General features: G+C 48.4%; 1 protein-coding gene across 1 annotated transcript in view; it reads right to left on the reverse strand.

Annotated features, from left to right (window-relative positions):
* Positions 1-35: 35 nt before the first annotated feature.
* Rasgrp1 (RAS guanyl releasing protein 1) overlaps positions 36-25,537 on the reverse strand; it is a 73,989-nt gene continuing 48,487 nt past the window's right edge. The window contains exons 9-17 of the mRNA XM_041678825.1: positions 14,491-14,766; positions 12,668-12,748; positions 11,384-11,488; positions 10,481-10,590; positions 9,704-9,848; positions 8,677-8,713; positions 7,893-8,045; positions 4,795-5,177; positions 36-2,636 (exon numbers count right to left, since the gene is read on the reverse strand). Coding sequence (XP_041534759.1) covers positions 2,502-2,636; positions 4,795-5,177; positions 7,893-8,045; positions 8,677-8,713; positions 9,704-9,848; positions 10,481-10,590; positions 11,384-11,488; positions 12,668-12,748; positions 14,491-14,766 — 1,425 coding nt within the window. The 3' untranslated portion in view covers positions 36-2,501. The remainder of the gene's footprint in view (positions 2,637-4,794; positions 5,178-7,892; positions 8,046-8,676; positions 8,714-9,703; positions 9,849-10,480; positions 10,591-11,383; positions 11,489-12,667; positions 12,749-14,490; positions 14,767-25,537) is intronic.

A 25,537-nucleotide genomic window follows, 5' to 3' on the forward strand; every position in this document is an offset into this window, starting at 1 on the left:
GATGTTAAGAAACCAAGAGCTTTGAGTTACAGGGATCCAAATGTCTTTTATCATATAAATATTAGACACAGAAAACGTACAATAGGTATCAAAAATTTTACAGTCTGTACATTGTTTTCTTGCGGCTTTTACATTATACATCTTTAGACAGAATTGTGATCAGTAAGGAGGTGAGTTAGTCAAAGATGAGAAGTGTCGTCACTATTACTGACAAGATTGGTCCTTGTTTTGGCAGACACATGTCTGCCCGAACATTTCAAGCAGTATGGTAAACAAAACATTGTGTGATAAGCTGAACTTTGTTCCCAGTTGGATCAGGAGATCCCACCTGCTCCTACAGCTCTGCAGGAGCAGTACCATGCAGACTCAAGTCCTACAGCTCTGCAGGAGCAGTACCATGCAGACTCCAGTCCTACAGTTCTGTAGGAGCAGTACCAAAGCAGACTCCAGTCCTACAGCTCTGCAGGAGCATTACCAATGTAGACTCCAAGCGAGCATCTTTTATCTGTGCTGGACTGTAAGAATCGGTGATGGACGTACTGCCTCCTCCTGTCTTTTCTGTCAGTTCATGCTAGGACCACCTAGCCATGATTGAGGCCCTCTGAATTCCTATGTTACAGGTTATTTACATTAAAAACTCCCTGGGAGATCTTTTGGGGGATGAGGAATAAGAAAAATACAGTGTCTAAAAAAATTTTCTCTGTGAATAGCAGAGGAAAGTTTTCATAGTGAACAATATAAATGTTGAGATCTGTCATTACTCATAATTGTTCCAAATAATTGTTCCATATTACACCTGCTGGCGGTAGCTATGCTTTGTGTATTTCCAAGTTTCTATATAGAATAAGGATGAAATTGTGCGTAAAGCGGTTCTAGTGAAACTTTAACCACAAGCCAGGTCACTAAACTCCACAAAGAGGTACACAAATGGGCATTGGTCTTTCACCAAACAAACTTAAGTGATCCGAGTACTTTAGGGGGCAGCACCACATCTGGTTCGCATTCCTCTGGAGACACAGTGCTGTTGGCTGTAGGTTTGGAACTTATTTTGTTAGATGGTACTCTTGGAAGCTGTTCGTCTTGTGTATGGATTACAAGTTAGCATGGTGCCAGACCTTCTAAGCATGGAAGCAAAGTCTCCCCCAAATGACACACTCAGATGAAATGCTTTTGAAAGGTGAAAAGAAGCTGACAGGAGACTCTGTGAATAGCTTCCCAGGCAACAAGTCAAAACCGCTGACTTTTACCCTTTCGTGATAGAATATACAGAGACTGGTACTCATGGTTTTGCAGAAGAATACAATTCACATTGTTAGCAGTTTGTGTTATAACGAAGAGAACTATCTGTGTGAATTTGTGTCAATTCCTAAAAGGTGTCTGATTCACTTCTGCATTCTTTAAAGGAGAAAGTCCAAGCTACATGCATGCCTGATAGTGTATCTACATATTCTATACATATTTACATGCTGTCAGCTGTTAGAGCATCATGTCCATTAGCTTATTTCTAGATAGTAGAAGTAAGACAGGTTAAGCACAAATTCAGTTAAAAAGAAAACCTTAAGATAGTTTACTGAGAGAGAGAGAGAGAGAGAGAGAGAGAGAGAGAGAGAGAGAGAAATTCGACCATGAAGAATTAAACACTGTCCAGACCATTCCTTTTAAAAAGTCACGGATTCTTAGTTGTACCCACTAGAGAATATCTGAACAAACATTTTTATGTCGTTTGTCTTAGCTAATTAGCTGTGTGTGAAATAGTGATTGCTGTTTGTGGATAGTGAGTTTTAGTTTGTATTTCATGATGCCTAAGACCGGAGATCTATGAGTTGAGTTGGCCTGCAATTGGGTAATGTCAAGTTCAATTAAAAAGTCCTGGATTTAAAACCGGGCTCCATCTCTAGCAGTTCCCTTCTAGGTAGGTAGACTGATGTGCCTACAAACAAGGGAGGGGGTGGTGAGGAAGGACAGGGAAGGGAGGAGGCGCTTGGTCAGATCTGAGGTAGTGAAGTAGGGAATTGGTCTCACAAACCATGCAAGCATGTCCAAATCACCACTTTTAGGGTATTTCCATGAAGTGCAGGCTTTTGGGTTAAAGTAAAATTTTCAGTTTGCAGAAACCTTGGGGAAGGCAACAAGTCGATCCTCCAGGGACTTTTTATCTACCGATCAGTAAAGCAGGCTGCCCGAGACACTGTCAGGAAACTATAGTCTTTTTTTAGCACGCCTTTGGTGTTGGTTCCAGTAAAGAAAGAACGAGATTTGAATATGAATGCTCAAAGCTTAACATACTTGAGCTTTTCTTCCCATTGAGTCAGCTGACTGAAAACCAATGACTCACATTAAGAGTATGTTAGGTAGAAAAACAATGACACCGGCAACAGTGGCTGGCTTGCCCCTTTTCAAGACTGTTAATCTGAAGTTGCCCGAACCTCTGCCTCTGCGATCAGTTTTTGAAGTGAGATCCCAGGATACTCGTCTATAGATTCTGTTCCTTGATTTCTGGATTAGGAGCCATTACCCCGGTCCAGCTGTGCTAAGACATGATTGCTTTTCGCAAGTTGAAGGGACTCTATCTTCTTCTGTGCGTACTTGAGTTGGATCTTCAGGGCATCATTATCGGCTTTCAGGGTATTTATCTCCTAAAGGGAAATGAGAATAAGGCATATCACTAGAGAGGCGGCGAGTGGGAAATCACTTACAGTAGCAAGAGTATTATATTTGATTGGCATTTTCTATTCACCGTGGTTAAGAATTAGAAACTATTTTCAAAGTGGTTATTTAGCTGTGAGTATAAAATAACACACTAGCTATCACGGACATGTGCAAATAGCAATTACTCTTTGTTATCACATCACAGATGTGAGTGGCTAGCAGACAGAATAATCCATTCTTGGGAAGTGGGTGGAGGAAGACACAACCCTTGGCTAGTGTGTAGCAGGCATCGTCACTTGGCAGACAGTAGTCTGTGGTCTGATCTGCTCTCAGCTATGCAAGCAGTGCTTCAAAACTCCGCGAAATGAGATGTTGTTGTTAATTTAACCTAAGTTCGCAACTCCCATTGCTGATAACTAATTCGCCTTTTTGATGGAAGACTTTTGTCTCACCCCCACACTGGGATTTAGTGTTTTGTTGGTATTAATTTAACTGTACAGCCATGGGTTCATCTCCAGGCTTCTGGTTTTGAGGCAAGTGTTCTTATGTCAGACTGACTGGCATGGGCATCAGAAAGTACAGGTACACTGTCTGGTTAACTGGGCCCCCTCTGGGTTCTCAGACGGAATCACCCAGAGTGCTGTCTACCAGCTTCTGTGAGATTGAGCACTTGCTGTGAGCCCAACACTGCTGTGTGATAATAGGGTAGCTTAATCCTCATGCACACCCTGGAAAGAGGTGCTAGCTGTAAACTTTATAGGGGCAGAAAGTGCTCACACACACTCCTAGAGCCCAGGCGTATCTGACCCAAATGTCTTCGATTCCTTTTTTATTTGGTTCCATGCTGATTCAGTTATGGCATGAACCAAAATAACATATATTACTTTAATGTGTATTGAAATATACAGCTGTCATCAGCTGTCCTTACTGCATGCTATATTAAATCCTAGTTTAGCTGGACGCCTTCCTTGTGTTGAGGACTGTTGGCCTAAAGAGCAGTCATGGCAGGTCCCTAACGGGACAGCAGAGCACAGGATTGTGCCTCTGAAATGCTTGTGGGGAACTCTGGTCCTCAGGTCCCTGTGATGCAGGTAGAAGAAAAGAGAAGCAGCTAATACTTCATCAGTGTTCGTGACCCTGGTGACTGTCACCTGTGCCTCATGGCATTTCCACAGCTGTAGTTCTGCCTTTCATAAGCATGTAAGATTTGAAACCTCGGCATGGACTCCGAGCCCTGCATTTTACAGAAAGACCAACCAGGTTGTAGTGTTTAATAATTGGCATAAGGAATGTCTGGGATTAGATCCCCATACTTAGGAGGCAGAAGCAGGCAGATCTCTGAGTTTGAGGCCAACCTGGTCTACACAGTGAGTTCCAGGACAGCCAGGGCTACACAGGGAAACTCTGTCTTGAAAAACCAAAACCAAACAGCAACAAACAAAAGGAATACAAAAAAAGAAATGTCTTAGTGTCTCAGACCAAGTTCTCTACTTATATCACATTCTCCTTTCAAGATTTCTTTTATTGTTCTAAAAGGTGACATTTGGTAGTTTCTCTTCCTACTGTAACTCAAGTTGACTTGTTCACTAATGCGCATTTTAAAGGTACTTTGAGAAAAAGACATGCTTTCTTCCAGAAAATCTGTTGCTCTTTTGTCCTGTGCTCCTCCTGCTACCATGTTCTTCATTCCAGTCACCAAATTAAGTCACAGACATTGCCTAGCACATAGCTCTCGGACTCTCCTGCCGGCATGGCAGGGAAGGAACCTTGCTGGGAACAATGATGAGTGTCCCAGCGCCTTGCAGGTGGCTTCACCGGACACACTGTTCAGAGAAGCCCGTTAAGCTAGGTGGATGGTGGTTTATGTACTGACAGGTCTCCAAACATGATACAAATCATGATGTCTGCGGGAAACGGGCAAGAAAACATTCCTTAATAAAATTAAACACCGTTAATGTCTCCTTTCTTCCTTGACAATGAAATGACTTAGATTACCTACATTTGACAACTTTCTTCCTTTCTCTTGTCTGCTTACTTAACCTGCTAGTAACCAAAGTTTGAATCGTCACTCCTCTGCTTTCCCTACTGGACTTTATTTCAGCAGGAGAGCTAATTCAGGGAGGAGGGTGGCGAGAAGAGAGGCACCTGTTCCAGTTCTTGGTAGGTCCGGAGTCTGAGGTGAAGCTCCTGTTTGGGTTTTATAAGCGATTCTTTGTTCTCCCACTTGACGAACGCCCGCTTCCGGAGCAACACTGGGCTGGGACATGGGGATGTGGGGCTGGGAAGCACATACAGACCATCCTGGGCTGGCTTCCGCGGGGAGGACAGCACCAAGTGGCCAGCCGGCATCTCGCCGCCGACCCAAGCGGACGGGTCCGTCTGGGTGGTCTTGTGGGCAACAGTCCTCTTCAGCCGCACTGAGATCTTCTGGGAGGACACCCCCAGGAGCATGATGGTCCGGTCCTTGCTGTCTTCGCTGTGGTCCACAGCCTCCCCATTCTGGAATATAAATGCTCCTTCCTCGGGTGCTGTGGGGAGATATGTTTGTTAGTGCTATCAGATATAGTTCAGTTATCAACATCTGTCTCAGACAGACCTTTCTTACTTCAGGAGTCCGCTTCCAAGCACCCTCTGTTTTCAGATATGCAATGTCAGGCACAGTAGGAGCCGAAAACCAGAGATTTTTGTGTCAGGATTCATCTACACCAAGGAAAGAACATCTTTCCTTTTTTACCTTTTTAAGAGATTTTGTGTGTGTGTGTGTGTGTGTGTGTGTGTGTGTGTGTATGATGTTCTGCCTGTATCATGTATGTGTGTATGTATATATGTACACCACATGCATGCAGTGTCTGTGGAGGTCAGAAGAGGGTTTTGGATCCCCTAAAACTGGAGTTAGAGGTGGTTGTGAGATACTGTGTGGATGCTGGGAGCTGAATTCAGGTTTCTGCAAGAGCAACAAGTGCTCTTAACCTCTGAGCCATCCCTCCAGCTCCTCAGGCATCTTTTCTGTTTGCACAAAAGTTAGCCAGACAGCCACTGTTTCTGTGAGTTAGAATCCCTGCCTCGATGTAGCAAGGTTTCCTAGCGCTTCTAAAGATAGTGGGATAAACATATGGACAGAATGTTCCATGGTGTGGGAGGTCCTTCTGTCTATGTGTTGCTTTTATTGGTTAATGAATAAAGAAACTGCCTTGGCCTGTTGATAGGGCAGAACTTAGGTAGGCGGGGAAAACTGGACCGAATGCTGGGAGAAGGAAGGCGGAGAGAGAGAGATTCCATGGAGCTGTAGCCAGAGTCAGACATGCTGAAACTTTGCCAGTAAGCCACTGCCACATGATGATACACAGATTAGTGGAGATGGGTTAAATTAAGAAGTTAGAGCTAATGGACCAAGCAGTGATTTAGTTAATACAGTTTTTGTGTGATTATTTTGGGGCTGAGCAGCTGGGAATGACCAAGCGGCCCTTCCTCCAACATTCCATAAATGCTTTCGGTGGACTCAGGGTGAGAGCTATGGCTCAGAGTTTGATCCAGGTACGGGACTGCTGCTCAAGACAGTAGGAACTCCCTGTGGAACTCACTTGTGCATTGGTACAGATTAATGGTGAGGTGGCAGGATTAGTTTTGTGGAGTGTATTCTAAAATTTATTACCCTTATTTGATTGTGCAGGGGTAAGGACAAACCAGCCATCTGGTTTTCTTTTAGCCAATATCCCTGCCTGAGACACAGCCTGGAAATATTAACTAAAAGGAGGAATTTCCCAAAGAAGTAGAGGATTAGTGGATCTATTTGAGTCATGTGGGAAGATAAACTGGAGGTCATCCAAGTTTACCTTTTGTAAAGACTCAGCGCAAATTTTGAACTCTTTGCAAAGTAATTAGGGTCTATATCTCATTTATTAATAAATGCATTTTGGATTCTGTTTATTTCATTAAATGGAGTTGGAAAATATCCTATTTTCCAGAGTGTAGGGAATAAAGTGATTTTATGTATGAGAAAGGTTTTTTGTTGTTTCGTTGGTGATACATGTGTATTAAAATGATACATTTTTTTATTGCTAAATTTAAAAAGGGATTCTTTTGTGCCTGTCTTAGGCCTGGAGGCTAGAAGAAGGCATAGATGTCGTCTATCACTTCCCATCCACTCCCCATATTCTTTACCCTTTCTCTTTCACATGACAACATCCATCCTGTACAATGCAGGACCTTCAGCAAATTAGACTCAAATATACTGAGTTACTCCACAGGACCTAGGCTGGCTCACAGGGCTGCTTCCTGATGACCAGTTCAGTGGGTATCTTTCAAATCCCTACTAGACACATCTTCTCTGCTCCTGTGCCCTCCAAACCTAGGGAGTCTCTGATGTACTTGCTTCAGGCTGTTTCCTAACCACTCTTTGCTTGCATTTTACCATATGCAGGGTTAGTGGTGACAATTCTGGCTTAGCCCCAGATTCCTCTTGGATGATTTGGTTCCTCTCCAAGCATATCTCTAGAGTTCCTCCCCCCTCCCCCTTTTTTTGTATTTACTTTTGATTTTAGAATTTTAATCGTTTTTCTTCACCTGATCTCTCAAGGTTCTCAGTCTCGGACAGGGTGTTAATTTAATGGGCGAGGTTCCTCTTAGGGATGATGCGGATTGAACCCTTGCATAAGCCTACTTCCTGCCGCCGGCCCTAAGGGCCAGTCACATGCTTTTCTGAGGCTCCTTTCTGGGTTATTAGCAATGAGTCTAGTTTTGGACACTTTTCGTGCATAGTGGTCTCTGTTAAACTGCAGAAACCAAATTCTCAGCTGCGTCTGCCTCCTGGAAACAGGGTCAAGAAAACCACGTTTTCAGCGTCTACTAGTGTTGTTTCAGCTTCTGCTGATAGTATGTTCTCAGGACGTTTCTGAGCTATGGAGATAGTAGTCTTTGTTTCTGAACACAGCTGTCCCTTTTACATAGTATATTACTTTCACACGGCATGCTATGCATGCTCTACGTTCATTCTCTCTGCCTCTGGTTGGGGTTTAAGGATAGAGGAAGAGAATTAACATGGGATGCTATCATGGCAGGAAGTCCATACCTGCCCTTGGTGTCGGTGCCCAGTAGCACCTGATGACTTCTTTGTCTAACTTCCGCTCTGTTACAGCATCCAGTGAGTTAAAAATCCATGACAAATCAGCCATGGCACAGCAATCGAGGTGATCTTTCTTACCCGCCAGACTTGACCCTTCCCTGTGTCCCTGGCTCCTGCTTACCATGGAGCAGATCTTTGGTTCCCAGTGGGCAGAGGTTGGACATGGGCACCACGGAGCTGATGTTCTCCGTGGATACTGCTGGGCTCTTGATTCTCTTCTTGCACTCGAACACTACCAGGTCTTTGCACTGTTTGTGGCAGTTCATCCCGCAGTCTGTGGACAAGACACCCCCACTCAGCTCACAAGTCCTCCGCTCACTTTTCCTAGCATCTCTCTCACAACCAAATTCACGCACTGCTTTCTTGCCAAACTCAGCTGGTCTAGCCTCTGGAGCTGGGACACCGGACGTTCCTAAGGGATCTAGGGAAGATCATCTCCTGATTCTTAACCTCCTTGGCAAACCCCAGGGCTTGTCACCAATGAGTCTCAGAACTAAGCAGCATCTCATCAAGAAAAGAGATGCTGACCTGGAAAATTAGGTCCTGAGGTGTTTGCTGAAAAAAGAAACGCTGACTGGTCCTGTAGTAACCTTACCCAGGGTGATTCCCTTTCCTTGAGCAAGATCTATCTTTCCAGGCTTCTACAAGGAGCATGGCCATCTGTATTTCCAGAGCAACTGAGGCAGAGACAGGGTCTTGTAGAGCAAAACTACCTGACTGGTCTTATGGGCATCCCTCTCTTGGCTGGCAACAATTCCTCTTAGGATTCTCTTGTTTGGACGCGGGGCTCTGAATGTAGCCAAGAATGTTTGGACTAAATGGATAACTACTATTCAGAAGAAATGTTACCAAGGGGAATTTGTTGGACAAGGGAAGTGATTCCATTTCCCCAAACTGGGACTTACCTTTACAGCGATATCCTTGCTTGATCACTCCCCAGAGCTACAAGGTAAAGAAGACAATATGGCTCAAGTCATTCATCTGTCTGGTGTGAGGCTGTGCCTTGGCATTCATTCTCTGTCTATCTTCCTTCTACTGTCTATCAATGGGTAGACCCTGGTACCATTCATTCTCTGTCTTCATTCTACTGATTGTCAATTGGGAGACCCTGGCAGCTGTCTCATGTCCTGGTTCTTGGACAAGAAGCCACTGGTCAGAGATGACTGACTGCTACCTATATAAGAGCTCTGTACACCCCAGTGCTCTGCAGGCCAGATGTGGATGAATCCAGGCCAACAGGCTCCTGAGGACTGAGTATGACATCCTGTGTCAGAAACTTGGGTTTGCCGGAAACTATTAGTTGGGTTGAGACAGAGGGCAGACAGCACTCAGGTAACCTCTGAGATAAGATTGCTTTGGGATAATTTCCCCCATGTATGTAATACACTGTGGTCATACTCATCCCTCTGTCCCATCCTCCTTTATCCTTCTCCCTGTCCTACCAACCTTCACTCTTCTCAATAAGTCTCTCTTCCACTGCCATATCTTTCTAGTGTCTGTTCTGTGACACCCTGAGTTTAGCCAGGGTCACCCTGTGGGGTGTGGAGTGCCCACTGGAACGCAGGTAAGTTGTTTCTTTTGAAAGGGGAAGGGAGTGCTTATCTTCTAACATCTGAAACAGCATGGAACACTTCTAAGAGGCATAGCCAAACTCCACATTTCTGTACCATTTATTCCAGAACTTTATTGCACCAGGGAATTAAAAAAGAAGCAGGAAGAAATTAGATGCAGGCTAAGTCCATAGAGGATTGTGTTTTCTAGGTGTTCTTTTGGGTTCTGAGCAGGAGTGATTATGTAAGGATTTTGAGACCGTGCGTGTCTTACTCGTTTAAACTGTTCTGCATACACTGCCCGACACACACACACACACACACACACACACACACACACACACACACCACGTTTAGCTCTGACACTCTAAAAGTGACTTACAAAGCCAGCACAGTTGTCACAGAAAGTAGGCTTCAGGTAGGTGGTCTCTTGAAAGTTGTGAGGAAAGCCCAGGCCCAGCTTGGAATAGATGGAGCTGGCCCTCATGAAGTAGGCTGTGATCTCATCCCTGCTGATGAGGCCTTCCCTGCAGCAAATGACAGGCAAGGCGGTGAGTATGGGAAGGGAGGTTTCCAGCCTTTGGACCTAACCTTCCCTTCTGTCCTTCCTGTGGCTGCTTCCTTGAGTTCTCCTCATCCTTAGGGCGCAGGATAGCATGGGCTGGGAGTGAGGCAGTCTGACTGCTTATCACTCGTGGTAAATGGCCACACGGATCCGTGTGCTCAGAACTGAAGGGGAAGCTGTGTAATGTGTGTATAGGAAAGCAAAGGCCTCCTGCTCCGGTGTCTGACTTGAGACAGGAAGCCATGTGTAAAACCCACGGCCAAGCGTTTGTTTTTCTGTGGAGAACTGGGATAAAGCTTTTAGAGCCACAAGAAAAACGCAGGAAATATTGATAGAACTATGAGTTCTTCCATGGTTTGTAACGCCAAAGCAGGAGGGAATACCCGGTGTTTCTCCTACGCTGGTGGCACTGGGAGTCTTTGGGAGTATTCAGAAAGCTTATGGATATCATGGGCTGCAGCAGCCCAGGGTACAGGCATGAGGCCTTCACTTGATGGCGGCATTTGCTTCCAGGATATTCCATCTAAGCCTGGCAGCACACGCGTTTGCAAGTTCCTCAGTGACTGCTTGCACAGTCCCACGCACCACCCTTACCTGTCTTTGTCCATCACGCAGAAGGAAAATGGAAAGCTTGCGGCAATCTTTTCAAACTCCTCCTGAGAGATGTATCCATCCTGGTCGAGATCGTAGTTCTTGAAGACAGACTGAAAAAGAAAAGATTTATTCCCTTTACTGAAGGAAACCAATCACCTCTCCCTGTAGCTAAATGACAAGGGGGCAGATATATATATATATATAAAAGCTCGGCAGCAGCCTAAGTAAGAGCAGCGCTGAGCTGTGCCCCCTCAACTGTGGCACTGGCACGGCAGGGCACATCCCGGGCCTCTGCTCTCCCAGCCGCTACAGGGTGCCTAGGTGCTCTCAACCTGTAAATATCAACTGTGCCACGCCCTGGCTGCTGCACACAGCTACTCCACGGGGTAGAGGATATGTGTTCTCCCTCCACTCTGCCTTCCCTGCAGGTCTCTCTTCCCTTCCCTGGGAAGCTCACAGGCTAACCCAATTGGAAGTGTTCTCCTTGAGTCCTGTGCTCCTCGTTGTTCTGCATGTGTGACTGGAGCGTGAAGACAGCATGCAGTCCATCCCCTTCCTTAGCAGTTAGCCAGACCAAGCGGTGCCAAGTTTCCCATCCTCCGTCTTAGCATTATTATATGCTGGCATTGGCCACATATTAACCAGTAACTTTTAAACGTATGTTCCCCTGCAAGGGCCTTTAAGCATGGCAAACCCGCCCACTGGAGACCAGTGTGTTGACATTATTTCCTCTGAAACGTTCTACAGCCACCGTGTGTGGAGTGAGCAGCTTTGTGTTCCCAAGGGAACGGGTTTGAGCATCCTCACCTCCATGTCTCTATCTCTCTGACGCCTTCTCCTCCCCACATCCCGAAATTAAAGCAGGCTATACCGCGATTTTTGTCTGCTGAAATGGGTACTTACATCCACCATCCTCTGGACATGTTTGCTAATGGTCTTTGGGTCTGGTTTGGGAGATACTCCAGAGGCCCAGTCCACTACAACTGGCGGCTTCGAAGGAGTCAGTGGCTAAAAAGGAATAGGGAAACCCTTGTGACTGACATGGGTTAACAGGGCTCCTTCCTTTCGCGATATCTGACTGTGTGCCGTGGCTAAAGAAGGAGCACACAGTCTGAATCTGTCTGAATTAGCTTGGCCAATAGGTTTCTAAAGAGCGGCTACGGGACCCCAAGCTGCAGACAATTTCGCTCCTCAGTGGGCCTGACTTCCAGGCCCCTCTCCATTGGCTTCTTTGTCAGATGTATCAACAAAGGTTAACATGAATCTTGCCCTTTGCCTCTGTGCTCCAGTCCCATTTTAGTAGAGATGGATGAGGAAAAGCTAATCAAGACAGCAAGCTGTACAAGGAGGAAATGCACTCTGCATATGCCGAGAGAGAATCTATCGTTGGTAATTTAAACTTTGGCCCCAATTAAAATTCCCCTGAAAATAGAAGTTGCTGACGCTTCTTCTGAAACACCTCTAGTGCCCTGGGTGTGGACCCTCCTGACCATTCCATAGAGGCAATGGGATTTAGCAACAATTAATAACAATAAATACAAAAACAAATAACAACAACAACAACAACAACAACAAAAATGGATTTCTTGTGGGTAGGCAACTCTCTTCCCTCAAGTCCTTCTTGCTTGGGGAGTTAGGAAGCCTTCTAGGAGATGGAAAGAATTCTGGGGCTTACTTGTCAGTAAGAGAGGCAGGCTCAGGTAACCTGTAATGGTCCTACTGTGTGCAAAACCAGGACTTGGTGCTGTTTTGAGTCCTAGTGGGCACAGGAGTTCAGAAGATCCAGAACCTTCCAAACCCAGAACACCACAGGCCACTGACATTTTTCTTTCTCCCATGGTAGGAAGTTTTATGAATTTTGCTTTTTAGTGTGAGTGTTGCTGTCATCATCCTGTTTTAGAAACAAGACGTGGGGACCCTTTGACAGGCGGGAGACAGCACCGTGCTTCCTAACACTGCCTCTGACGGATTTGACCCCACCCCCATTGGGCACACAGTCATTTCCTGTTCACACAGTGGCCCCTTCATCTCAACAACAAGCTGCACTTACGGTGAGAAGCCTTGCCCAAAGCTGAGCACACAGCACAAACCGTACACTTAGTAAGCAACTGAAGCCCAGCTTCTTGAGAAGGAATCTGAGGAGCTTTCTAAGGCCAGTTACACTCAGCGTCAGGATAAGAAACTTACCGGGGCTCTGTGGTTCCTTGGTTCGCGGGCATAGGAGAGCTCATAGATTTCATCTTCTGTATAGTACAGATCCAGGGATAACTGCAGTTGAAGCAGAACACGGTTCATTTCCGGAACACTACCTTTCCTAGAGCTGAGGTCTTATTCTTGCCTACATCTTCCCAGTGGTTCATTTTCTTTTCCATTTTTTAGGTTTATTTATTATATATACAGTGTTCTGTCTGCATGCCTTCAGGCATGTTCTGTTTGCTTGCAGGCCAGAAGAGGGTGTCATATCTTACTACAAGTAGTTGTGAGCCACCACGTGATTGCTGGGAATTGAACTCAGGACCTCTGGAAGAGCAGGCAGTGCTCTTAACCGCTGAGCCATCTCTCCAGCCCATTTTCTTAGTGCTTAGCAGGGATTTTGTTTGTTTTTAGATGTATTCATTTTCTTGCATGTTTGAGCACTATGTCTGCATGTAAGTATGTGTGCATGGTGTGCTTACGCCCTCAGAGGTCAGAAGAAGGCATTAGTTTCCCTAGAGCTGGAGTTACTGATGGTTGGGAATCACCACGTGGATGCTGGGAATCGAACCCTGGGCATCTGTATGTGCAGCAAGTATTCTTAACCACGAGCCATCTCTCCAGACTCAGCAGTTTGGAAAACACTAAGTTGGGGCCAGCAAGATGCCTTTGCAGGTAAAATCACTTGCTGTGGAAGCCTGGAGACCTAAGCTTAGTTTCTGGAACCAAGATAAAGCTGGAAGAAGAGAAACGACCCCACAAAGTTGTCTTCTAACATCCATACTCACACCATGGCATGTGAGCACATGTGTGTGTGTGTGTGCACATGCATGTGTGCATGTGTGTGAGCGCGCGTGTAAGCCATTGCTCCATCTTGTGCACAGACAAACACGTATACATACAAACAAATATAAAATGAAAATCCTGAGGGAAAACTTTAATTCGTTCCTGTGAGAATGTTCTTAAATACTGACCAAGTTCTAAGATGTTCTCTTTATTTGTGATTTATTATCTATGCATCTCTAAAGACTTGATGTTGGTGTGTGAGACTTGCCAAAGTCACTTGTTTAAAGAAAGAGGGTTTGAACCCCCAAACTGCACCCAAGCTGGGGGTGAAGCCCTGGCTCCATCAACATGCTCTGTGAGGCAGGAAGAGACCCTGGCCACCATTCCTCCCACTGGGGACAGAGAAGCCAAGTTTCAACTTATGTAATTTTAGAATAGGAGGTTTGGATCACCCCAAGACTGGCCTCGTAGAGTTCAGAGAGGAGGGAGCAGATTGGAGAGCAGAGGCCCACATTTGTGCAGCTAGCACTCTGGAGCATCACGAGTTTGGAAGGAAGTGCAGCAGATGTCACCCGCACCCACTGCAAAGCTGATCTCCACTCCCCACACCTACCCTTGGCTGGGATGTGTTCAGGCACAGAGATCTAAGCTGAAACTAGCTGGTTTTGTTGCTTTGTTTGTTTTTTACCCCTGCCTTATTGTGTTTAGTGAGAACACGCTGTCTCCACTAGTGACCAAGGTTTGCATCTGATTTGCTACCAGCTCCACCTTGAAAACTTAGGGACAGCTTTTTGCAAGAGTAGGAGCACACCCCTAGAAGTTTACAAGGCACACTGCTTAAAAGAAAGCCTCTGGGTCCCGCTCCCCAGCTCGATTCTAAGTTGCTTAATAATGTCAGCTCCTCTGCGAAGCTGAACTTTGTGTCTCTGTATCCCATTCCTAAAGAGGAGCTGGCAGTGTATGGGAAGGGAAGTCGAATGGACCCGGCACATAGCTAGTACGTAGTGATTATTCTCCCATGGGGATCTCACCGTTAGCAGGTGCACCAAGTCCTTGTTGGCATCCAGTGGTGGGGCCACCTCTTGCAGCTGGACCAGTTCATTGATATGATTGTAAAGGGCCAGGAGCTTTTGGACGTTCACCTTCCCATCCTCCAGGTAGTCGGGCATGGCTTCATACAGGGAAATGAGGTCCTTGAGGTGCACCCCCAGGATGGGGATTTTGAAGTGGGTGCACTCCCCATAGGCTCGCCTGTAGTTGTCATAGTTTCTGCAGGAGGACAGCAGTTCAGTCATCTCACCCAGAACCTACAAAGCAGAGCAGACTGGTCACAGATGCCTGTGAGGCCAAGTATGCCACCTTGCTTACGCGCATGTCTGCCGTGATTTTACCCCATCCTGCATTCATTGAACCATGCATGACGCATCTCATTTGTAGCTATTACAACTCTCAAATTAAAACTCCAGCCACGTCAAATGTCAGAGCATAGTCATAACCGAAGTATGTGTTCCTCGATTTTATCATTTTATATCAAAACGATTTATTCTTAGAACTAATATAAGCTCTTGACACAACAATTAGAGGTACAGGAGGATACACCGTAAATAAGTGTCTTCGGAACCCCAAACTGTAAGTTGCCTTCCCTGGTGTCCTTGGAAGCCTCCAGAAGCATCATGTTGAATCGTGTCCAGCTTGTGAGGTCAGCAGGCATAGCCTTAGCTGCTGGCCTGGGAAGCTGTGTTTTATTTGAGGAGGGCTCAAGATTCTCAAAATGGGCCCATGCCTAAAGGGAGCAGCCAAAGACAGTCTTCTCAAACACACCGGGTTGGTGTCAGAACCCTGCTCCCCGAGTATGATGATGTCAGCTTTTCAGAAGTGAAGCGGGGTGGCTTTGCCATCATGTCTTCACATGTAATAACCATATTAGTTAGACTTGAAAGACCCCCACTCACTAAGCAGCAGTAACGCCATTTTGCAAGGCTTAAACTTTGCAGCAACGCAAGTAATTAGAGCAGGGAAGTTCGACTTGAAAATGAGGGCGGAAAAGCCAGGCAAGATATCCGCGGTCAGCCGGTCAGCCATCTGGCCTCAAGCGATAAGGAACCCGCAGCTGGCCTGCTCTAATGAGAACATCCCGGTTGCTTAGGGAAACAGGATGCCTATAGTCAGTATACGTGCCCAATTTAGAATATCAGTAATTCACAGAAGAGACAACTCCCCCTATGAAAGATCCCAGCTTATCTGCTGTAACGTCACTTCAAAGAGCTTTTGACGTACGACTGTAAGTGCAGAGTAAGGTCAGGGTCCCTGGCTGCAAAACAGGATCTATATATCCATAGATTAGGACAGGACATCAATTAACAGGATGTCTGTTCCCATACATCTGTGCTGGGAAAGGAAAAACCCCCTGTGCCCCTTGCCCCATTCCAACTGACCACTAACGATGCATTTGCTTCTGTAATCTGCTTCTGCTGCCCTCTTTCCTATAAAAAGACCTTCCCCCAGTCTGCAGGCGCGCTTGTCTCCCGAAAGACTAAGCCGCCCCAGGTACCTGTGTACTCAATAAAAGCCTCTTGCTGTTTGCATCCGGAGAGTGGTCTCGCTGTTCCTTGGGAGGGTCTCCCCGGTCTGAAAGACTGCCTACCACGGGGGTCTTTCATTTGGAGGTCCCACCGAGATCTGGAGACTCCTGTCCAGGGATCACCGACCCACCACCGGGAGGTAAGCTGGCCAGCGATTGTTTCCCCTGAATATCAGTGTTTCAGTGTATCCGTGTTTCGGTGTTCTGTGTTTGCGCTTGCGACTGACTCTGTACTAGTTGGCCGACTAGGTCTGTATCGGGCGGACGCGGGGAGCCGACGGGCTCATACCCCCGACCGCAGCCCTGGGAGACGTCTCAGGGGCATCTGGGGCTGGATGTGGTGCCTGGCCCATCGGTAACTCTGTGAATCCTTACCGAATAGGATTGTTTGGGGCGCCCCCACAGTCCGAAGGGTATGTGATTCTTCTGGGAGACGAGGAATCCGGATCCTCAGAGTCTCCGTCTGAAGTTTTGCTTTCGGTCTTACGCCGAAGCCGCGCTGCGCGATTTTGTGTTGGTCTAAGTTGTATTTTGTGCGTTTGTCTGATTGTTACTGTCACCGCGGTTGAGAGAATGGGCCAATCTGTAACCACCCCTTTAAGCCTCACTTTGCAGCACTGGCGAGATGTCCAAGACATTGCAAATAACCAGTCACTGGACATTCGGAAGAGACGTTGGGTAACTTTCTGCTCCTCAGAGTGGCCCACATTCAATGTGGGCTGGCCTCGGGATGGAACTTTTGACATCAATGTTATCTTACAGGTGAAGGCCAAGGTGATGGATCCTGGCCCTCACGGGCATCCAGACCAGGTCGCATATATTGTGGTTTGGGAAGCAATGGTTTATGACCCACCGCCTTGGGTCAAGCCCTTCATCGCCCCAAATCCCCCTACCCTCACTTTCTCTGCACCCACTCTACCCCCTCCACTCCTTCCCACCCCTACGGGACCCCCGCCCCGCTCCTCCCTCTACCCAGCCCTCACCAAGTCCTCAGGATCCCCTATCCCCAAAGTTTTGCCTCCAGAGGGCGACTTGCTAATGGACCTCCTCACGGAGGATCCTCCGCCGTACCAGGAGCCAGCCCCGCAGTCTCCGAATGAGGCTGACCCCACTGAGAGAGAGACGCCTGCCTCTCCTGATCCTTCGCCGATGGCCGCGCGCCTGAGGGGACGGAGGGACCAGCCGCATGCAGCAGATACAACCTCCTCACAGGCATTCCCTCTCCGCACGGGAATGAATGGCCAATTGCAGTACTGGCCATTTTCCTCCTCGGACCTTTATAACTGGAAAAATAATAACCCTCCTTTCTCTGAGGACCCCTCTAGGCTGACCGCATTGATTGAATCTATCTTGATCACCCATCAGCCTACATGGGACGACTGCCAGCAGCTGTTGCAGACCCTGCTGACTTCGGAGGAACGGCAGAGGGTCCTCCTGGAAGCCCGGAAGGAAGTCCGGGGACCTGATGGCCGCTCCACCCAATTGCCTAATGAAATAGATTCTGCCTTTCCCCTTGAACGTCCCTCTTGGGATTTCACCACGGTGGAAGGTAGGAATCACCTAGTTCTCTATCGCCAGTTGCTCATAGCGGGTCTCCACAGGGCGGCTCGACGCCCAACGAATTTGGCTCAGGTAAAGCAGGTTATACAGGGGTCAGAGGAAACTCCCTCTGCGTTCCTTGAGAGGCTTAAAGAGGCTTACCGCAGGTATACTCCTTATGACCCCGACGACCCCGGACAGGAGACCAATATCTCCATGTCTTTCATTTGGCAGTCAGCCCCAGATATCAGGCGCAAACTGGAGCGCCTAGAAAACCTCAGGGAAAGTTCACTCAGGGATCTGTTAAAGGAGGCAGAAAAGATTTTCAATAAAAGGGAGACGCAGGAGGAGAGAGAGGACCGCCTCAGGAGAGAAGCAGAGGAGAGAGAGGACCGCTTCAGAAAAGAAGCTGAGGAAAAGGAAAAGGAGAGGGATCGCAAGAGACATAAAGAAATGACTAAGCTTTTGGCCACCGTAGTGTCAGGGCAAAGGCAGGATAGACAGGGAGGAGACAGGGAAAGGCAACCCCTTGACAAGGACCAATGTGCCTACTGCAAGGAAAAGGGACATTGGGCAAGAGATTGCCCCAAGAAACGGAGAGGGCCCAGGAGATTCGGGCCACCCCGGACCTCCCTCCTGACCCTGGATGACTAGGGGGGTCAGGGCCAGGAGCCCCCCCCTGAGCCCAGGATAACCTTAGATGTTGGGGGGCAACCCGTCACCTTCCTGGTCGACACAGGAGCTCAACACTCGGTGCTAACCAGGGACCCCGGACCCCTGAGTGACAAGTCTGCCTGGGTCCAAGGGGCCACTGGTGGAAAACGATACCGATGGACCACGGATCGCAAGGTTCACCTAGCAACCGGTAAGGTGACTCATTCTTTCCTCCACGTGCCCGACTGTCCATATCCGCTCCTAGGAAGGGACTTGCTCACAAAATTAAAAGCTCAAATTTTCTTCAAGGAAACCGGAGCACAGGTAGTTGGCCCTCAGGGACAACCCTTACATGTGCTGACTCTCAGCCTAGAAGATGAATATAGGCTGCATGAAAAAGATAGTACCACTGTGGCCCCCACTGAGGCTTATTGGCTGGACCGCTTTCCCCAGGCATGGGCAGAAACCGGGGGAATGGGGCTGGCCAGACAGCAGCCCCCTCTAATGGTAAGCCTCAAGACAACTGCTACTCCTGTCTCGATTAAACAGTACCCCATGTCTCACGAGGCAAGGGAAGGAATAAGGCCTCACATCAAAAGGCTTCTTGATCAGGGAATATTAGTCCCCTGCCGGTCCCCTTGGAATACCCCCTTGCTGCCCGTGAAAAAGCCAGGAACTGGGGACTATAGACCTGTACAGGATCTAAGAGAGGTCAATAAACGGGTGGAAGACATACACCCGACAGTTCCTAACCCCTACAATCTGTTAAGTGGACTGTCACCCTCATATACTTGGTATACCGTCCTGGACCTCAAGGATGCATTCTTCTGTCTGAGACTGCACCCCAAAAGTCAGCCTATATTTGCTTTTGAATGGAAGGATCCTAAATTGGGGATTTCGGGACAGCTGACCTGGACCAGGTTGCCTCAGGGTTTCAAAAATAGCCCCACCCTGTTCGATGAGGCCCTACACCGAGACTTAGCGGATTTCAGAGTGAGGCATCCTGGCCTGATGCTGTTGCAATACGTTGATGACCTCTTGCTAGCTGCTACCTCGGCTCAGGACTGTAAAAAAGGAACTGAGGCATTACTACAAGCTTTGGGGAACCTAGGGTACCGAGCTTCCGCCAAGAAGGCCCAAATATGCCAACGGCAGGTCACCTACTTAGGGTACCAAATCAAAGAAGGACAGAGGTGGCTAACGGAGGCCAGGAAAGACACAGTTATGAAAATCCCTACACCCCGGACACCCCGCCAGCTGAGAGAGTTTCTAGGGACAGCGGGATTCTGCCGGCTCTGGATCCCCGGATTCGCGGAACTGGCAGCCCCTCTGTACCCACTGACTAAGCAGGGGGTGATGTACTCATGGGGATCGGATCAGGATGAGGCTTTCCAGAAAATCAAACGGGCTCTGCTCACAGCCCCAGCCTTAGGCCTCCCTGACCTGACTAAGCCTTTTGATTTGTTTGTTGACGAGAAGCAAGGATATGCAAAAGGGGTCTTGACCCAGAGGTTGGGGCCCTGGCGGCGGCCAATAGCCTACCTATCCAAGAAGTTGGACCCCGTGGCCGCAGGATGGCCCCCATGCCTCAGAATGGTAGCAGCAGTGGCAGTCCTCACCAAGGACGCTGGCAAACTGACTATGGGCCAACCTTTGACCATCCTGGCCCCACACGCAATTGAGACTCTAATCAGACAACCCCCAGATCGCTGGCTCTCCAATGCCCGCATGACCCATTATCAGGCCATGCTCCTGGACTCGGACCGAATCCATTTCGGACCAGTGGTGGCGCTCAATCCTGCAACCCTGCTACCACTCCCAGAGGAGGGGGAGACGGAACAACACGACTGTCTCGAGATCCTGGCGGAAATGCACGGGACCAGACCGGACCTGACGGATCAACCCCTCCGGGATGCGGATGTCACCTGGTACACTGATGGCAGCAGCTTTCTGCGGGAAGGTGAGCGAAAGGCGGGTGCAGCGGTAACCACGGAGACCGAAGTGATCTGGGCACAGTCTCTGCCTGCAGGGACTTCTGCGCAGCGAGCAGAGCTTGTCGCCTTGACACAAGCTTTGAGGATGGCAGAAGGTAAGAAGCTCAATGTCTACACTGACAGCCGATATGCTTTTGCCACTGCTCATGTTCATGGGGAAATATACCGAAGAAGAGGGCTACTGACTTCAGAAGGAAAGGAAATTAAAAATAAAACAGAGATCTTAGCCTTGTTAAAAGCTTTATTTCTGCCTCGAAAACTGAGCATTATACATTGCCCAGGACACCAGAAAGGAGACAGCCCTGAGGCTCGAGGAAACCGGCTGGCTGATGAAGCCGCTAAACAGGTGGCCCTGCAGGCTCCGCTAGCCATACTGCCCATGCACCAGGATAGGAGAGACCCCCTCGAATATGATGAGGAGGATCTGAAGCTCCTGGCAGACATGGGAGCGGAGCAGGACCAGAGAACGGGCGAATGGACATGGAAGGGAAAAACAGTGATGCCGATGGCATACACTTATAAGATGCTTGATTACTTACATAAACTGACCCATCTAAGCCCCCGAAAGATGAAAACATTGTTAGATCGGCAGGAGACTTTTTGCTATTTACTGGGGCGAGACAGCATCCTCCAAAAGGTTGTGGACAAATGTAGAGCATGTACACAGGTGAATGCAGGAAAAGCCAAGGTGGGACAGGGGGTGCGAATTCGCGGTCATCGACCAGGAGTACAATGGGAAATTGACTTTACCGAAGTAAAACCAGGCATGTATGGATACCGGTACTTATTGGTATTTGTGGACACCTTTTCGGGATGGGTGGAAGCCTTCCCGACCAAGCATGAGACCGCAAAGATTGTGACCAAAAAGCTACTGGAAGAAATCTTCCCCAGGTATGGCATGCCCCAAATGTTGGGCACTGATAATGGGCCCGCCTTCGTCTCCCAGGTAAGTCAGTTGGTGGCCAAGCTATTGGGGATTGATTGGAAATTACATTGTGCATACAGACCCCAGAGCTCAGGACAGGTAGAAAGAATGAACAGAACTATTAAGGAGACTTTGACCAAATTAACGCTTGCAGCTGGCTCTAGAGACTGGGTACTCCTACTACCCTTGGCCCTATACAGGGCCAGAAACACTCCAGGACCCCATGGACTTACTCCCTTTGAAATACTATACGGGGCGCCCCCGCCCTTCATTAATTTCTTTGATTCCAATATTTCAGACTTTGCTAATAGTCCTTCTCTGCAAGCTCATTTGCAGGCACTCCAAATCGTGCAACGTGAGGTCTGGAAACCACTTGCTGCAGCCTACCAGGAGCAATTGGACAGACCAGTGGTGCCTCATAACTACCAGATTGGCGACACCGTGTGGGTCCGCAGACATCAGGTTAAGAATCTGGAACCCCGCTGGAAGGGACCCTATACCGTGCTACTGACCACCCCGACCGCGCTGAAAGTTGACGGCATCGCAGCCTGGGTCCACGCGTCGCACGTCAAAGCAGCCAGCCCTCCTGACGGAACCACAACCGGGGCATCATGGAGGATCCACCGCACACAAAACCCTCTAAAGATAAGACTCTCCCGTACCTAGTCTTGATGATGCTCATAACCTCCCCCCGCGCCCTGGGAGAACACTCAGTCTCGCCCCACATTGTGGGAAAGAGCACCTGGACCCTCATAGTAGCCGGTACAGATGTGATTCTCAATGTTACAACCATGAAGGGGCCCAAGAATCTAGGATGCCCACCCGAAATGAAAGCCAATCTAGTCACCTTGTTCCAGGCAGTGGGAGGGCTGGTTCCCGGTAACAATGCTGATTGGTATGCCTGTCCGGGGACCCGGAGCCATAAACGATGCTCACATAGCACGGCCAACCAATATTATTGTAACGCTTGGGGCTGCGAAACCTCCTCCTGGGGATCCCTGGCTAGCTCTTGGGGAACCCCCCAGGGAAATGATCCCCTACACATAGAATACTGGGATAAGACCCCTTACCCCTCCGGCCCAAACATTCGCCTGACCTTTTCAAAATGTAAGGACCAGGCCCCTGCCCTAACAGGATCATGGGGGATCCGGAGATACGACCCCACCGGTCCAGACCATGGAGCTATAATCACTCTCACTTATGGCTTCACCCCGGATTCTCCATCCTCGTCCCTGGGCCCCAACACAGTCCTGGGCGACCAACAGGCTCCATCCCCTCCCAAACCTCCCCCAGCGCCAGCCCAACCCCCTTCAGGAAACGCCACCCCGGCACTCTCCTCAACTTCTTCAGCGGAGGGCTCGTTCCCGTCAGTGCCCGCTCCGGCGGTATCCGGAACTGGGGACAGGTTGGTCGGCCTTATACAGGGGGCATATCAAGCCTTAAACCTGACCAACCCTGACCGGACTCAAGAATGCTGGCTCTGCCTACTACCTAGGCCCCCCTATTATGAAGGGTTGGCACTCATGGGGAATTTTACCAATCAGACCTCCCCACCAGCCCAATGCTCCAATATACCACGGCACAAGCTGACGCTATCGGAGGTGTCAGGAGAGGGCCTTTGTATAGGAAAAGTCCCACCCTCACATTCACTTCTCTGCAACACCACACTAGCCCTGCCCCAGGGCACTTATTACCTAACACCTCCCAATGGCACTTACTGGGCCTGTAGCACGGGACTGACCCCCTGTGTGTCTTCCTCAGTCTTAAACATATCCTCTGATTATTGTGTGTTAATTGAGTTATGGCCAAAAATAACTTACCATGAACCAGAATATGTGTATGCTCAGTTTGAAGGAAGACCTAGATTCAGGAGAGAGCCAGTGTCCCTCACCCTAGCCCTCCTGCTTGGGGGATTGACTGTTGGAGGCATCACGGCAGGGATAGGGACCGGAGCAACAGCCCTTGCCGCCACCCAGCAGTTTAGGCAACTACAGGCAGCCATGCACACTGACATAAAAGCCTTGGAGGAATCGGTCAGTGCATTGGAAAAGTCCTTAACCTCACTGTCTGAGGTAGTCCTACAAAACAGGCGGGGACTAGACGTACTGTTCCTGCAGGAAGGAGGACTTTGTGCAGCCCTAAAGGAAGAATGCTGCTTTTATGCAGACCACACAGGATTAGTCAGAGACAACATGGCAAAGCTGAGGGAAAGACTTAAGCAGAGACAGCAGCTCTTTGAATCTGACCAAGGCTGGTTTGAGGGACTGTTCAACAGATCGCCCTGGTTCACCACCCTGATTTCCTCCATTATGGGACCCCTAATCATACTACTATTGATTCTGCTTTTCGGACCATGCATTCTCAACCGGCTAGTACAATTTATGAAGGACAGGCTGTCTGTCATCCAGGCTTTGGTCCTGACACAACAGTACCACCAACTTAGACAATTTGATCCCGAGAATAGGGATACCGCAGCTGAGTAGATAAAGGATTTTATTCGGGAAAAAAAAAAAAAAAAGGGGGGAATGAAAGACCCCCACTCACTAAGCAGCAGTAACGCCATTTTGCAAGGCTTAAACTTTGCAGCAACGCAAGTAATTAGAGCAGGGAAGTTCGACTTGAAAATGAGGGCGGAAAAGCCAGGCAAGATATCCGCGGTCAGCCGGTCAGCCATCTGGCCTCAAGCGATAAGGAACCCGCAGCTGGCCTGCTCTAATGAGAACATCCCGGTTGCTTAGGGAAACAGGATGCCTATAGTCAGTATACGTGCCCAATTTAGAATATCAGTAATTCACAGAAGAGACAACTCCCCCTATGAAAGATCCCAGCTTATCTGCTGTAACGTCACTTCAAAGAGCTTTTGACGTACGACTGTAAGTGCAGAGTAAGGTCAGGGTCCCTGGCTGCAAAACAGGATCTATATATCCATAGATTAGGACAGGACATCAATTAACAGGATGTCTGTTCCCATACATCTGTGCTGGGAAAGGAAAAACCCCCTGTGCCCCTTGCCCCATTCCAACTGACCACTAACGATGCATTTGCTTCTGTAATCTGCTTCTGCTGCCCTCTTTCCTATAAAAAGACCTTCCCCCAGTCTGCAGGCGCGCTTGTCTCCCGAAAGACTAAGCCGCCCCAGGTACCTGTGTACTCAATAAAAGCCTCTTGCTGTTTGCATCCGGAGAGTGGTCTCGCTGTTCCTTGGGAGGGTCTCCCCGGTCTGAAAGACTGCCTACCACGGGGGTCTTTCAGACTCTATGCCAAATTCTCTTTAACAAGAGCCATGTCTATATAGTGAGGGAGTAGAGGCTTGGACTGTGCCCACCCAGTCATTCAGAGACAGCAAGAGATCCCCCGTCATCCCTTTGTCAAATACTGCGGGCAAGTGTGAGCTATGTGAACCCATGAGATGAGATGAACAGCGGGATGTAAAATATATTAATTTTTGTTAGTGTTTCCATGGTTTCTGATACCTAAGCGATCTTTTCAGTAACAGTTCAGTAGAACTGTTGGGAATGAAAAGGTGACTAAAGACATTTCTGGGTACCCAGCCATAGGGAAGGGGCTTCTCACAGGTCCAGCATGGCGATGGGAGGGGCTAATTAAAAGGGACTCCTTGTAAGGAGGATGAATACACGGGATAAATGGACAGGGATATCGAGACTCAGGAATCTTTCCCTATAAAGAACCCCCTCTTCCAGGTTAGGATGTTTATGATTTGTGGATAGCAAAGTCCCGAGACACGAGATGACAGCGCTCAAACAGCCATCATTACCTAGCCCGTGCCATGCACGGCTCACCACATCACGGTGGGTGGTATGTACGCTAGCAACCTTCTGCCACGGAGATTAAGGATATCCTGTGACATCTAACTAAGAATGCGGGACAGTCCATGAGACACTTCGGGAAAACCATTGTGAGTAAACCGTGTCATAAAACCGTAGCAAGTGACCAGGGGATGCAGCTCGGTGACCAGGCCCTTCTCAACAATACCGTATCTAAAGAGTACATTTCCAGCTCTGGAAATTCAAGGATCCAGAAAATCTGCAAGTGTGCTGAGTGAGCTAGGGCTCCAGGCTGCCACTGCATAAATACATCTGACACACGCTATGAGCAACTGAGCTTCTATTTGTTCGGGTGAAACATTCTGAAGTGAGGAGAGACTAGGAGAGTATTGAACATTTGACGCCTTATAGACACAGGGAAGAGGCACACGTTATTTCTTCTAAGTGGTCTGGCAGAGAGAGGCACAGTGACACTGCAGCCGGGCAGAATCTCACACACTGTCCGGTCTGTGACTCACGCATCCTGATTTCCTTAGGGTTTGCCTGTCTGGCCCCTAACCTGGTTGAGCAGGGGTGTGTAGTCTTCGGGGCCCGGGAACA

This window comes from Microtus oregoni, unplaced genomic scaffold (assembly GCF_018167655.1).
Source record: "Microtus oregoni isolate MIOR12 unplaced genomic scaffold, Mior012 000031F_ref0000149, whole genome shotgun sequence".
Classification (NCBI taxonomy): domain Eukaryota; kingdom Metazoa; phylum Chordata; class Mammalia; order Rodentia; family Cricetidae; genus Microtus; species Microtus oregoni.